General features: G+C 39.1%; 1 protein-coding gene across 3 annotated transcripts in view; it reads right to left on the reverse strand.

Moving 5' to 3' along the window:
• The window catches only part of RABGAP1L (RAB GTPase activating protein 1 like), a 776,623-nt gene that overhangs the window by 213,548 nt on the left and 547,110 nt on the right, over positions 1–15,965 (reverse strand). For all 3 annotated transcript variants that reach the window (XM_059146060.1, XM_059146061.1, XM_059146062.1), the window contains exon 18: positions 1,223–1,264. In XM_059146060.1, the coding sequence (XP_059002043.1) occupies positions 1,223–1,264 (42 nt within the window). The remainder of the gene's footprint in view (positions 1–1,222; positions 1,265–15,965) is intronic.

The raw sequence follows: 15,965 nt of genomic DNA on the forward strand, positions 1-15,965 counted from the left end.
CTGAAAATTTTTAAAATATCTTCCTAACTTCCAAAATAACTTTGGCATAAGAATTATTCACATCTTAACTCCAAATGATTTAATGAACAGTTTAAAGTACAATTTATTAACTTCACAAAAAACAAATGTTTAACATAATAAGGGGTGAGGAGTACACCCCACTTCTTGATGTACATTGGAACTATATACGTCATGTCTTGGTTCTGGATCAAAGTATTTTGATCCAGAGGCTCTCCTAAAATACCAAGCAGCCCTCTGAAGACCTCCAGTCATTATCTTTTGGGAAATTTGGAAGAATGATGGGGAATCTAGAAAGTGAGTTATCTTGTGAATACAAGAGTAGTCACAATAATGATAGCTGACATTTATTAGGCAATAGAATTTTCTAGACACTATGTTAATTATTTTTTATGTATCATCGTACTGAATTCTTACAACAATCCCAGAAATTAGTTTCTATTATTATCTCAAAACTCAGAGTCTGAGCCCTTAAGAGTAATTTACCCAAGGTCACAAACCAGAGCTGAAATTAGAAACAAAGCTGTCTGGGTCCAGAGTCTGCAATTTTAACAACTATGTTTTACTGGGAAGAGGTGGGCTGCATTTTGTTTTAAATAAATGAGGCAATTATCGCCTTAAGTAACAATGTCACCTCTGACTGAAAGACAAAAACTGACTGGATTACTTTCACCAATTTTGCAGCAAATGTCTTGCTGTTACCACACTGTTAAAGCTCCATTGATACGTTGATATAAAATTCAACAAGGTAATTATAATTGAATTCTAAAGTGTCTTGTAAATCCCTAGCTGTTGAAGTGCAAATTGAAATGTAGAAGTTTCTTTTTTAGTCGTATACTATAAAAGCTTTCTAATAATTCGATTCTAGGTTTAGGTACCTCCAGGGATGTTATTGTGGTGAGAAGTATTTTAAGAAAAAGGCTGGCATCCTTCTGACAAAAAACAGGTTTTAACTTTTTCTCTTACATCATCCAACTCGTATGAATGAAAACAACCTTACGTGTTACTGAACAGAGTGCTGGGATAGCAAAATTAAATAGATGGTAAGAAAAGTACAGAAACAAACTCTAAATAAACAGCAAACAACAAAGGATGGAAGGCGAGTCAGAGTTCCTCAGGGAAGTCTTTTTTGGGATTCAAGAATCTAGACCCAGTCAAAGGCTAATTTGAATTTGGCCCAATTTCAAGATCAAAACAGACTTACCTTTAGGAGCGCCAAGGCTACATTAAAGATTATATTCAAACCCTGAAACAGAAAAAGAGTCTAAATTAATATTGCTACATCTATCATTATTTTAGTCAGTATTTTCCCATCCATCTTTACGGAAATCTCTACTTGCTTTCATCTTCACATACAATAATAAACCATGAGATTTTTTTTTTTTTTTTGAAGGGTACTTTCCTTCTCTGAGAGGCTTACTGCAAATTTTTGGTGCTACTTAATGTTCACATAAAATTGTTTCTACAATAAATTACTTTCCCTCAATCCTTCCATAAATTATTCAATAAACTATTTTTCCTTCAATTTCTGGGTTATCTTCATGGGTCTACAGTTTGTGAAAGTTAAGTTTTTTGATTGAGGTGGCAGTGATGCAGAAGTCTCACATTATTAATGGAAATTCCCAAGTCCCAGTATGTACGTCTTGGTTAAATGGCCAGCAATAGACAAAACAAAACAAAACAGTGTTGCTGATAACTGGGACAGATTGTGTGAGGGGAGTTGTAAGCATCACACTGGATTTCCAATACTGCTCTTATTATTTTAGTGTTTGCATTCAAGTAGTATTTGTATAACTAGAGGTGTAATTAGGGGCTATGTGTTAGGCTTTCTTTTCCTTTTTTTCTGACGGAAAACCAAATATCTCTTTAGGAATACACAAATTAAACAGCTTGTTAAGAAATATCCTGGAACTGAATTTTGAGCTCTGAGTTCAGCCCCGTGACTCTGAAGAGCTGTTGAGATGTTAAATTCAAAATATAAGAAATCTTAAATACTCAAGATGACACAATGAAACAAAGTTGCCATGAAATATGCTCTTTCCTTGCCATGATAATCATCATACGTGAGAAGAAAGATCTTTCAAGTATGAGTTGACACCAGGGTCTCTACATGTGCCCTCTTCATCTCAGTCACAAATACAGTCTGTCTGCCTTTTGGATACGGAGCTTGTGCCAGGTGTATTACGCAGAGAACTTGTAACAAACCATTTTTTTCCTGTCTCCAAAATCCTAAGTGAGGATTAAGACTAGGTACTCAGAGTGAATTCTTGTTATGATCTGCTGATCTTTCATAGTCACCTACCTAAAATATGATTTAATGGAAGAAGGGATGAATGAGAAATACAAAATATTTCATTGGAAGTTTGGGGTTTATTCAGTTAATTCTTTAAGAATTAACAGCAGGAAGTACAACAAGGCCAAGAGACAAAACCCAATCAACACAGATCATTACCATACCATGCAATGAGTCTAGACTAGTTCTGATCACAATTTAACAATTAGAAAAAAGGAAGACTACTGTAGATAAAAAAAACTTGGGTTAGGGGCGCCTGGGTGGCTCAGTTGGTTGAACAACTGCCTTTGGCTCAGGTCATGATCCCAGACTTCCAGGACTGAGTCCCACATCGGGCTCCCAGCTCCTTGGGGAGTCTGCTTCTCCCTCTGAACTTCTCCTCTCTCGTACTCTCTCTCACTCATTCGCTCTCAAATAAATAAATAAAATCTTAAAAAAAACAAAAAAAAACAAAAAAAACCTTGGGTTAATATTAAGCAAAAAAAATTTTTTTTAAGATTTAAAGTAATCTCTACACCCAATGTGGGGCTTGAGCCTACAACCCTGAGATCAAGAGTGGCAAGTTCCACTGACTGAGCCAGCCCGGTGCCCCCCAAATTTGGCTTCCTCATCTACTAGCTGCTGCCCACTGCTGCCCAAACCTTCAGTCTAAACCTGCAGGCCTGCGCCACATACCCCATCTCACGTCATAGCTGCCTGGCAGTGGTGAATTGTTACAACCTGAACGCTTATCAACCTGCCATTAGGACTAAGTCCACAGTGTCTCTGGGTCTTGTTTTCTAGTCACTGATCTCATCTCCAGGTCTCTAATCCTTACTATGCTCTGGTCCCTTCTCCTAAATCAGTCTGCCGCCCACTTCTCCCTCCCAAATTCCTTTCATGTTCAATCAGCTGTGCTATATTCTCAACCTCTTTGCTTTCAGAGGAATAGTGAAATCTCACTAATTCTCTAACAACATCTATTGTGATTCCCACTTTTCAGAATGTGCCTAAGGTCAAAAATGTGTATTTAGTAGAAGGCCAGGATCCCCCAAACCTTTAATGCCTAGTTTAAGGGAATTTTCACCATTCAGTACTGGTATAATATACATAGTAAGTGCTTATTTGAGGACCAAATGATTAAACTATACTACCTATCCCAAAATTTATGAGATTTATTCCTTTCCCTGTGGAGCCAACTAGACCAGTTTATAGAGTCATCATCAAATCACAGTAAGAAACCGTTTTCTTCAATTAGCTCAAAGTCAAACAATTATTGAACAAGTGACCTATGAAAAACACCAAGAACTTAGAAATTACAAAAAAAAAGGACCTCTGAATAATCAAAATGCTCTAACACCACAAAAATTCATTCAAGTTTTAATTTCATATCCAAGTCAAATTACTTTGGTGATATGGCTTTATAGTTTATAGATATCACAGGTAGCAAAGCAAAAGACAAAGTGTCTGGTAGATGGGATTAGAGACAAACAGCCTACAGAGATAACTGTCAGAACCAAACTATTATATCTGACAGAAATAGAAGATAACACTTTTCTAAAAACTACAAAACAAATAGTTGTCTGGGCCCATTTAGTGGAGCCAATAATCCTTCTATAGTTTACATTGGTTCATAATGACAATCCAGCAGAATTAATGTTCAAAATACTGTGTTTAAGAAAGAAGCACAGCATGTGTTTTAAATAAAAATATGATTTTTAGTTTGGGAAGCTAAAGAGGTACCTTTCAGTTACCAGAAATAATTTATATATGTAACCTCTTTAAACCATTTCAGAGTAATAAGGTATGACCTCATTTGCTTATCAAAGCTCTGGACATTATCCATAAAAATAAAGAAAAGACTTTACATAGGAAAGTGTGGCCAGACCACACAAACAAGATGCTTCAGACTACTAAGTTGTTGGAAGTCAGGAAAAACGTGCTATTCTACCAAATTCTTTATTTCACTAGAAAAATGTATCCTGGGGGGTGCCTGGGTGGCTCAGATGGTTGGGTGTCTGCCTTTGGCTTGGGTCCTGGTCTCCAGGTCCTGGGATTGAGCACCGTGTCAGGATCCCTGCTCGGTGGAGAATTTGCTTCTCCCTACCCCTCCGCCACCTCCCCTGCCTGTGCTGTCTGTCTCTCTCAAATGAATAAATAAAATCTTAAAAAAAAAAAAAAAAAGAAAGAAAAAGAAAAAGAAAATGTGTCCTGATTTCTTAAGAGGAAACTAAAGAAGGCAAACTTAGTTGGATATTTTCTTTTAAATAAGGCATATTCTCATTTGGAAATACGTTTAGAGGTATCACTGAATTATGGAAACCTTCCACAGGCCAACTGACCTCTATTTCGGTCAGTTTAAAAGTGTAGCACCACAGGGGCACCTGGGTGGCTCAGTGGGTTAAAGCCTCTGTCTTCGGCTCAGGACATGATCCCAGGGTTCTGGGATCAAGCCCCACATCAGGCTCTCTGCTCAGCAGGGAGCCTGCTTTCTCCTCTCTCTCTCTCTCTGCCTGTCTCTCTGCCTACTTGTGATCTCTGTGTGTCAAATAAATAAAATCTTAAAAAAAAAAAAGTACAGCACCACACACAGGCTGATTTTAAGATGACAATGTCAATGCCAGCTTTGGTCCTCAGACTCTTAGCCAACAATGAAGTGAATTATTAGGGAACAACCCTTCACTTTTTCAAGCTACCATGAACTAAATCCTCTATTGTTACTTTATTGTCCATCCACTCTTACAGGATCCAACTGGTGACTAACTGAACTGAAATATATTTATTGAAATACATTTTTTTAAAGATTGATTTATTTATTTGCGAGAGAGAGAGCGAGCGAGGTGGAAGGGAGGCGGTAGGCACAGAGCAGGAAGGAGAGAGTTTTAAGCAAACCCCACACGTGTGAAGCTTGAGCAGGGCTCGATTCCATCACCTGAGCTGAAAGCCAAGGATCAGACACTTAGTCAACTGTGCCAACTATTTGTATATGTATATCTCTATCTATCTATCTATTTAAAGATTTTATTTATTTATTTGAGAAAGAGAGCAAGCACGAGAAGGGAGAAGGTCAGAGGGAGAAGCAGTCTCCCCATGGAGCTGGGAGCCTGCCTGATGTGGGACTCGATCCTAGAACTTAGGGATCATGATCTGAGCCAAAGACAGTTGCTTAACAAACTGAGCCACCCAGGCACCCTGATGAAACATACTTTAAAAAGAAAAAGATGTCGTCCATTTCAAGATGCCTCCCCTTTTCAGGAATATGTAATTGGCAGCAATTTGTTGGGTACTGAGGGGTAAACAGCATTCCTAATAGGACTCCAAGAGTAAAACATTTGGAGAACTATTAAGGATAAAAATAACAAGTAAATATATTGTTATGGCTCCTTGTTATTTATGGTACAAGGTCAAATTCCAAGTGCAAGATAATAAATAAGAGCCAACATCCACTGAAAATTTTCTGTGTGCCAAGAGCTGAATTAATCACAGTGAAAACATGCCCTTATTTAATCCCATGACCCTAAATTCTATTTTAATTTCCATCCACACTAAGACGTAGTCAAAGTAAATTTCCCAAGGTCACACAGCTACGAAATGGATTTTAAAAAAAGCAGTGCAGTTCTAGAAGTCATTCTCTTAACTGCCAAGTTAGAGAAGATAGCCCAATGAAGAAGTGAATGAATGAATAAATCCCTTAGTTGGGGTTATTTAATGGGCCCTCTAATTCCTAAAGGATTAAAGTGATTCCTTCCATTTAAAGTAAATTTTGAATGCAGAGGGTAAGGAAGATTAACAAATAGGTGACTTCTACCAAAACCAAATCTTATTATTTGCCCAGTATCCAAAACACTTTCCATACGCAGCTGACTGCTTGCAGGATGTGAGGCCATAGAGACTCAGCGTGCCCTGGCAAAAAGGGTCACCACCTTCCTTCAGTGACAACAAACTGAGATCGGTCTTATGTGCATGAAGAAGTGGCTCCTTAACTGATTGGGAAGCTGCCGTTTCAAAATTCAATCACAGCCTGGCAAAATCTTCACTTTGAAGAACACCTACAAGTAATTGCCCCAAATTAAATAATCTCTCCAAAGTGTCATCTCTCCAAAGTGCAGATCGTTGTGTTCCTGGGTCGGCCAACAATGGAGCACCCACAATGCTGCATGAAGAAAGGCTGACAGCAGAGCACTCACTGAAACAAAGACACGGAACATTTGGCTCTGATGAGCAGGCAATTGTGGGCTCAGAGGGGGCTGACAGATTGTGTGAGAAGCTGTCAGAAACTTCGCTGACAGCGCCAGGAGCGAGTGCTGAAGACAGAGTGCCGAACAGTGCCAAGTGCGCGTCAGCGCCTGGGTCCTTCGGGATCAAAACAAAAGGGAAATAAATAGTATGTGGAAAAGGAAATCCTAACAACAAGGCAGCGAGAAATGATCAAACCAGAAGTGGCTAAGGTAACTGCAGCAGGCCCACCAGACAAGCACAGCTAAAGCCAGAGGAAACGTGTGCTGCCCCTTCTGAACCAAACAACATGGCACCTACCATCCCAGGAAGGAGCAAGGACTAAAGGAAATAGCATATAAAAACCCTATCAAAGGAACTGAGCACTTGCTAAGTACACAGTAAATGCTAGCATATATTATTAGGTTTGCATATTTATTGCTTATCATATCTGCTTATCACAGTTTTTTTTTTAAAGATTTTATTTATTTATTTGACACAGAGAGAAAGAGATCACAAGTAGGCAGAGAGGCAGGCAGAGAGAGAGGAGGAAGCCGGCTCCCTGCTAAGCAGAGAGCCCAAGGCGGGGCTCAATCCCAGGACCCTGAGACCATCACCTGAGCCAAAGGCAGAGGCTTTAACCCACTAAGTCAGGTGCCCCTCACTTTTTTTTTTTTTTTTTTTTTTGAGAGAGGGAAAGACAGAGGAGGGGCAGAGGAAGAGGATGAGAGGGAATCTCAAGCAGGCTCCATGCCCAGTGCAGAGCCTGAGGCAGGGCTTGATCTCACAACCCCGAGATCATGACCTGAGCCAAAATCAAAAGTCTGACACTTGGGGAACCTGGGTGGACCAGTGGGTTGAGGGGCTGGCTCTTGATTTCAGCTCAGGTCATGATCTTAGGGTCCTGGCATATACTTATAGATTCTCTCTCTTCCTCTCCCTCTACCCCTCTTCCAACTCATGCTCTCCCTTGCTCTCAAATATTAAATGAATAAAAACAAATAAGTAAAATAAAGTTTAAAAAATGGGGGAAAAAAAGTCAGATGCTTAATCGAGCCACCCATGTGCCCCTTTATATATATTTTTCACTTAATTCTCTCAATAATTCCATGGCATAGGTGTCACTGCCACCATTTTAGAGATGAGGAAACTGAGGTCCAGAGATACTCCTCTCTCAGTAAATTGTAAACCCAGGTCTAGAACTTATGCCTGTCAGGAAAACAAAAACAAAAACAAAAACAAAAAAAACCCAAACAAAAAACAACAACAACTCCATAGCTTTTTCACTAATTCTATCTCTACTGCAACAAGACTTTTGTTGACCATCTGTGATGAATGAAACAATATCGTCATTCTTTGTCATTTCTCCCATTGAGAGGTAGGGTCTTTGTCCTCGCTTCCCGGATTGGGGCAGACTGTGCTACTGCTTTGATCAATAGAATATGGTAGAAGTGAAGCCATGCCCATATTCTGGGCCCAAACCTTAAGAGTACAAGCTTCCATGCCTCACCTCCTGGGGTGCTCCCTCTAGAAGGACAGCCTCCAGGTAAGTACAGTTGTACTTAGACCCCATACTGTAAGAAGCCAAACAGAAAGGAAATGCCCCTCAGGACAAGAAGCCATCCATAAGAAACACAGGCCCAGGATCACCCAGGGGCCAGATATGTGAATGAAGAAGTCATCTTGGAAGTGAATCTCCATCCTTAGGTGCCCCAGTTGCTTTCATGTGGATCAGAGATAAAACACACAGCTGAATCCTTCTGAAATGCCCGACTTAGGAAATTGTGAATAAAATTAATGGCTGTTTTTACTTTTCAAAACCTTTTGTTTTGAAATAATTTCAGATTTAGAAAAAAATCTGCCAAAGTAGTGCCAAGAAATTCTGCATACCTTTAACTCGGCTTCGTCAAATGTTAACAACCTACAGAACCACAGCACAACTATTTTTTTTTTTTTTAAAGATTTTTATTTATTTATTTGACAGAGAGAAATCACAAGTAGACGGAGAGGCAGGTAGAGAGAGAGGAAGGGAAGCAGGCTCCCTGCTGAGCAGAGAGCCCGATGCGGGACTCGATCCCATGACCCTGAGATCATGACCTGAGCCGAAGGCAGCGGCTTAACCCACTGAGCCACCCAGGCGCCCCACAGCACAACTATTAAAACCAAGAAAATAGTACTCAGATTTGGTCGAATGTCCCACTAATGTCCTTTTCTAGTCCAAGATTCAACCCTGGAACATATATTACATTACATTATCTTATCTCCTGAGTCTTCTTTTATCTACAACAGATAGCTGATGACAGTCTTTGTCTTTGATGAACTAGATACTTCAGAGGAGTACAGGACAGTTATTTTGTAGAATGTCCCACAATTTGATTTGTCTGATGTTTCTCTATGATTAAATTTAGACTATGTATTCTTGGCACAAATAACACAGAAACAATGTTGCATCAGGGCATCATAACAGAAAGCTATATAATACATCTAACTCCAAAATCAGTTTTTGTTCTGTTTTGTTTTGTTTTTTTTTTAAAGATTTTATTTATTCACTTGACAGACAGAGATCATAAGTAGGCAGAGAGGCAGGCAGTGTGGGGGGAGGGAGCAGGCTTCCTGCTGAGCAGAAAGTCTGATGCGGGGGCTCAATCCTAGGACCCTGAGATCATGACCTGAGCCAAAGGCAGAGGCTTAACCCAATGAACCACCCAGGAGCCCCCAAACCACTGTTTTAAAGCCACTCAGGTTCCATACACCTGGTACCATCAGGTAATCAGAACAGAATCCCTTTGAGCTCTTCTTTGGGCAAAATAAATTTCTTACTTCTATGGTCTGAAAAATAATGCATTCTTCCATGGGAAGAAGATACTAACAGATAATTACTATGCAAATATAAAGACATACTGGCTGCTCTAAAACATTGAGTTCTAGTTGCAAGAATAGTGTAACACGTTAGCCAAAAGGTATCTTACTTTATTCTCATTCTCATATTGTAAGCTCCTCAAAAATTCCATCTCTTAGGCTGACTAAATAATGGAGTTTGATGGAGTACCCAGCAAAATGATGTATTTTAGGTTTGGGCTTTTGTTTCGGGATGCCCACTAGAGGTCAGGATTGCGGCACTGAAAACCAAGCAGAAGCTTTAAAAAGATTTCAGGGACCTTCACAACAACCTTGCATATAAATTCAAGTCCTAATATTTTAAAACCCCTATGGCTAAGTCCTCCCTTATGTCTACTACCCATTTACTAATATGTATAAACTATAACAAAACTTGTATGGTTCCAACCTTCCCTTTCCCTAATTTTATTATATGTTTTCCATATTTATTACAGACACATTTGGTAGTTTTTTCATGAGTAGGAGCTCAAGAAAGTGAAGGGACAGACATAATCTATGAATACATCTATCTAGTTGTAGGTGATTTTTTAAAAATCTTTGCTTGACTTACATTTGTTTCTGGAAGTGAAGTACTAAATAAAGGTCTATCAACAAAGTCTGACTCCTTAATTAGGAGTCACCCTGGGAAAAATACTTAGTGGATCGTGAAATCTGAATTAAATAAACCTTTTAGAAACAAAAGAGAAAAAATAAGAGAAATAAGCTAAATTCCAGGTTTTAACAAATATTTTAAAATCTGTGTGCTACCAGGCATTCTGCAAACTACCTAGTATATACAATCACTTGTATGTTTACAATGATGGATAAGTCACTTCTCTACAAAGGGACTACCAAACTAGGATTGGAGATAAAGATATAAACTGATAACACATTACCCTTGGCTAACAAAGGAGAGGTGTGACCTGGAAAGCAATTTATTGTTCCCATGAAGGTGCCTTATTGTTGATGAACATGGGCAGTTATCCTCCTACTCTCAATCCCCTAATGTCATGATGAGCCTTGGATTATACTGTCCTCCAGCCACAGTTGTCAGTCAACCATCCCAGGCTGTGGGGGTGTTCTTGATGCCCTTCGTACAGACAAAGACTTCTACCAATTCCTAACGACCAGCTGATCTCGGTCCGCCCCTTCCTCCAGTCTCCTGCTAGAGTCTCCATTGACTCAATTTACCCAGAAGCCAGAAGGTATGGGAGCCTTGCTATTAAGAGTTTTATACCTATACTCTTCCTAAATTTTCATTTATTTTTTTAAAAAAAATATTTATTTATTTATTTATTTGAGAGAGAGAATGAGCAGGGTTAGAGGGAGAGGGAGAAGCAGGTTCCCCGCTAAGCTGGGAACCTGATGTGGGGTTCCATCCCAGGACCTTGGATCATGACCTGAGTCATAAGCTACCCAGGTGCCCCGTTATACTCTTTATAAAAAATACTAAAAATGGGGACACCTGGGTGGCTCAGTTAAGCAGCTGCTTTTGGCTCAGTTCATGATCCCAGGGTCCTGGGATTGAGTCCTGCATTGGGATCCTTGCTCAGAGGAGAGCCTGCTTCTCTCTCTGCCACTCTGCCTGCTTGGGCTCTCTGACAAATAAATAAATAAATATCTTTAAAAAATACTAAAAATAATCTTTAAATGTCCCCAAACAACTTAATCTAAATTCAACAAATATTTATAGAACACCAACTATGTATTCAACATGTATGGAGGTGTTCCAAAAATTTTAAAGAAATATATTGGAGTTTTTGGGTTTTTTTTAAAGATTTTATTTATTTATTTGACAGAGAGAGAGAGAGGGAGATCACAAGTGGGCAGAGAGGCAGGCAGAGAAAGAGAGAGGAGGAAGCAGGCTCCCTGCAGAGCAGAGAGCCCCATGTGGGGCTCGATCCCAGAACCCTGAGATCATGACCTGAGCTGAAGGCAGAGGCTTTAACCCACTAAGCCACCCCGGCACCCCAAGAAATATATTGTTAAAAAAATCAATACAACTGGGGAGGCAAGTCACATGCAAAGGTTAGAGAATAGAGCAGTATTCAGTTACAATGGGTCAAGTTACTTTGCTGGGGCTCCCCATGATTATACACCTGCAGAAAAATGCAACAGGAAATCAAAATGTTTGAGTGTTAAGTCTTCTTTGGAACTTGACTAATTACAACTGATGAACTAAAACAAGATGACAACTAAGGTTTTCCCTTTGCAATGCTAAAGCCAGGGATTTTGTGGGTAGTGCCCAATTCCCACAACCCCCCCCCTTTTCTTAGTGATCTCAGAGCTGTGGGGAAATGAAAAGTAGTTCTTCTCAAGGAACTCCCCCATATCAGACCATGCCCTGAGTCTCTGGACCTTATTACATATTTTCTCTGCTTGGAACATTCCTTTCTCTTTGCTTAGATATTCCTCTGTTTCTCTAGGTCTGAGTTTAGATGCTAATTCCTCTCAGGTTTTCTTGGTCTTCCATGATTGTGTTAGGTATCCCTTATCTGGGCTCTTTATTTTTTTTTTTAATTTTTTAAAGATTTTATTTATTTGACAGAGATTACAAGTAGGTAGAGAGGCAGGCAGAGAGGGGGAGGGAAGAAGGCTCCCTGCTAAGCAGAGAGCCCAATGTGGGACTTGATCCCAGGACCCTGAGCTCATGACCTGAGCCGAAGGCAGAGGCTTAACTCACTAAGCCACCCAGGTGCCCTTATCTGGGCTTTTTAAAAAAACACCCTGGGCTGTCCGTATTACAGACTCATCCACTGCTATGTAACTACTCACTCACCATTCTCTGTGTCCCTGTCAAGTTATATGATGGGAGAACCCTGCCCATTATTGGTGTATTTCCATCACTCAGGACACTGCCTGTAACAGATTAGGTACTCATATTAGCTGAATGAATAGGTGAAATGAATAGGATTGTTGGGACCAATGAAATAGCTTTAATGAGAATGAAAAATCATGAAATGATGGAGCACCTGTGTGGCTCAGTCATTTAAGCATCTAAATCTTGATTTCAGCTCAGGACATGATAAATCATGGTCCTGGGATACAGCCCTGCATCAGGCTCTGGGCTTAGTGGGGAGTCTTGCTTGAGATTCTCTCTCTCCTTCTCCCTCTGTCTTTTCTCTCCATTCTGTCTCTCTCTCTCTCCCATAAATAAATCTTTTAAAAAATCATGAAATGTTCCTCAAACTAGTTTTTTTTCCAATAATTTCTTGATAGAAGTTACTTTGTTGTTGTTAAGCCTCATTTTCAGGTTATTTGGAGAGATAAATTATGTTCCATTCTTTCTTAAATATGAAACATGGGCTCCTGAACAGCAACATTAAAATTCAGACATGTTATCTTTCAACTTCTTCTACCCCAGAACCTTCACTACTTCTTTCCAAATCTGAAAATGGGGGTATAATGCATCAGCGTGATATGCTCAGGAAAAGAAAACCAATCACATGTTTATCACTGTCTTTGGAGATAAGTCAAAGCTGATATTTTAAGCACTCTCAAAGCCGAATCATGGGGGAGAAAACCCAAAAACAACTCAAGAAATTGCAGTCAAATACACAGTTGAGAGGATTCAAAAGGCTCAACATACTGTATGTAATTTGCTTGGTGATGAGTCCAGTGAAAGGCGGGAGCTAGACTACCACCCCTGGGAATGCTCTGGATCCAAGGGTTGTGTTCTGAGATTTGTGTCACGTGGGAAACCATTAATGAGTGTATTCATTTTTGGTGGCCCTTTCTCCTCCTTCTGTCCTCACGCAGTACATGGGTAAATGTTAATGAAGCTTAAACACTAGGGACAACAGGGGCAGAAGTAATACAGGAAAGCACTGTAAGAGAGTTGGGTTTTTTGTTTTGTTTTGTTTTTTAGAGGGAGGGGATGTGGGGCAAAGGGAGAGGGAGAAAATCTCAAGCAGGTTCCACACTCAGCACAGAGCCTGATGTGGGGCTCGATCTCACAACCCTGAGATCATGACGTGAACTGAAATCAAAAGTTAGACGCTAACCTGACTGAGCCACCCAGGATCCCCTGAAAGAGAGTTTAAAAAGTTAAATCAGGGGAACAGCTGCACAGTTGCTTGCCATGTCTCTTTGAAGGTATGAGAAGGATGTTACTAGTTTTAAGAAACTCACAAGTTTTTGGTTAATCACCAGATGGGATTTTTTTCTTTTTTTTTTTTCCACCTCTGCCCGCTGCCACTTACAGCCACTAGCAGCCTAGTCTGAATAGAAAATGCAGGTACTTGAAGAATTAGGATGACATATGCTGAAGACGGCCAAGGAGCCCTGGTTTCTTTCTGTCTCGGAGATACGTGTAGCCTCTTTCTGCTAAGAGCTATATGGGACTTAGCACCAAACTAAACATAGCACCTCACAATAGCCATACGTGGTAAATCTTAACTGCAACCATTTTATAGCACTTTATTGCAAAGAACGTCTGAGTGCACTGTGTAATGCAACTGTGACAATATCTGTCGGGTATAGAGGTTGATATTAATACCTCCATTTTACACAAAAACCCTCAAATATGCTAGGTAATTTATCCAAATTCATAGCGTTAGGACTGGAATGACAAGTTTCCTGATTCTAATCCAGTTCTTCTACCCTTAGCTGAGTAGTTCACATCTCTGGTTATTTACTGGAATCACCTGGGGTGCTTTGATAACACAATGAAGCAAGAGTTCCACCTCAGATCAAAGAAACAAAAATTCCTCAGGGGTACAGCCTGGCCGCTTGTATTTTCAAGAACTTCCCAGGAGTCTCCAATATGGATCCAGGCTGAGAACTGAGCATTACCTACAGTTTGCAAGCCAACTGCACATTAGAATCCCCTAGGAAGTTTTGATAACACCTCAAGTCTCATTTAATTGGTCTGGGAGAGGCCAGGTGGTCATAAGACAGCCAAGGGTGGGAATCACTATACAATGCCTCTACCAAGCACATTGTAAAATTCTTTTCTTTTTTTTTTTTTAAGATTTTATTTATTTGACAGACAGAGATCACAAGTAGGCAGAGAGGCAGGCAGAGAGAGAGAGGGGTAAGCAGGCTCCCTGCAGAGCAGAGAGCCCGATGCGGGGCTCGATCCCAGGACCCTGAGATCACAACCTGAGCCGAAGGCAGAGGCTTAATCCACTGAGCCACCCAGGTGCCCCACTCGTAAAATTCTTTAACTCAAAGTCCTCTTAAGGATATTTCATAATATTTAAAATGTTTCTAAAGGTCACCTCGGCAAAGTTTTTAAAGTCAAACATCAAAACTAAGTGTCATTAAAAATAATATGCATTATGTTATAATTGTGTGTTCAATTAATTAAAACTTATGGAATCTAGCTGAAAATGATGATGATAATAGTAAAAATGACTAATATATTTTTAAGAAATAAGAGTGATATTGTGCTCAGTTTCATCTTTTTAGAACTTGTGGTCAGACAAATGAAGATGTTAAATAATCTCTCTGGAATCTAGTAACGCTGATCATACATTATTTAAAAAAAGAAAACTAGACCACATTCAATTCTCTAATGAATACTCCTTTCAAGAGTATTCATATAGGTAACAGTCTACCAAGAAAAGAGAGTTGATGTTTCCCTATGGTAGTAAATCAATATATCATATTTTATGCGAATTCTGCATAAAATTTTAGCAAGTACTTGAAATATCACATATTTATGAATTTTAAAAATGAACACGCAATGATGCAATCAGATAAAATGATGGGAAACACTACAGGTTGGTCTATATACCCCCATCATATCATCTATAATCAGGAAAAAAAAAAAAAGAGAAGTCACTTGGAAAGTTGTCGAAAATAGTTCCTTATAACAAATTACATCAATGTCATCAGGGATTTATGTCTGTATGTATATGTGTATACACTGGTATACAATTGGTATTCTATTTTAAAAGGAAACTATAAAATTGGCTATTTGAAAATCTACAGGAAATACAAGGAAATGAGTTAAGCTTTATGAAAATGGTAAGAATTGAAAGGGATAAAATTTGGCAGATTAATGATGAGAAAAGAACAGCATATAATGAAAGCTAGGCAACAGAATTTCAAGTTAGCAGATTAATTTTATGAAACTGGTCATAAAAGAGATGTCCGGGAAAACAAGCTATCAAAATTTCTTCCTTAAATAATTCCACTGAGAATCAGTATCTGCTCATCAATTACAAATGTGTCCTCTAATTTTAACATAAATACATATTACTTGCTTGACCAGAAATCACATTCCGTACAAGAAGTGACAATATACATGCTTTCAAAAATAGTACTAAATTTTAACTGCAGTCCAAAAATTTAATCCTTGAGCAAAAAAACATTTTCAAAACAGAAATGACAGATTTTTAAGTTTAACAAAATATTCTGATGACCAATTAATTTTCCTTCAGTACTAAAAACAGTTGTAAACTGAATAAAGTCCTATTTTCTATAACTTTATGATATGTCTACACAAGCATTTTTGCACAGCAATCACAGTAATTTAGAATGTACTTTTCCTACTTTCACTTTTCCATTCACACATCAAGGATATGTAAAACCTACAACTCTGACCAGGGGTCATCACAATTGGACAATTACGCTT

Source organism: Mustela lutreola, chromosome 14 (genome assembly GCF_030435805.1).
Source record: "Mustela lutreola isolate mMusLut2 chromosome 14, mMusLut2.pri, whole genome shotgun sequence".
Taxonomy (NCBI): domain Eukaryota; kingdom Metazoa; phylum Chordata; class Mammalia; order Carnivora; family Mustelidae; genus Mustela; species Mustela lutreola.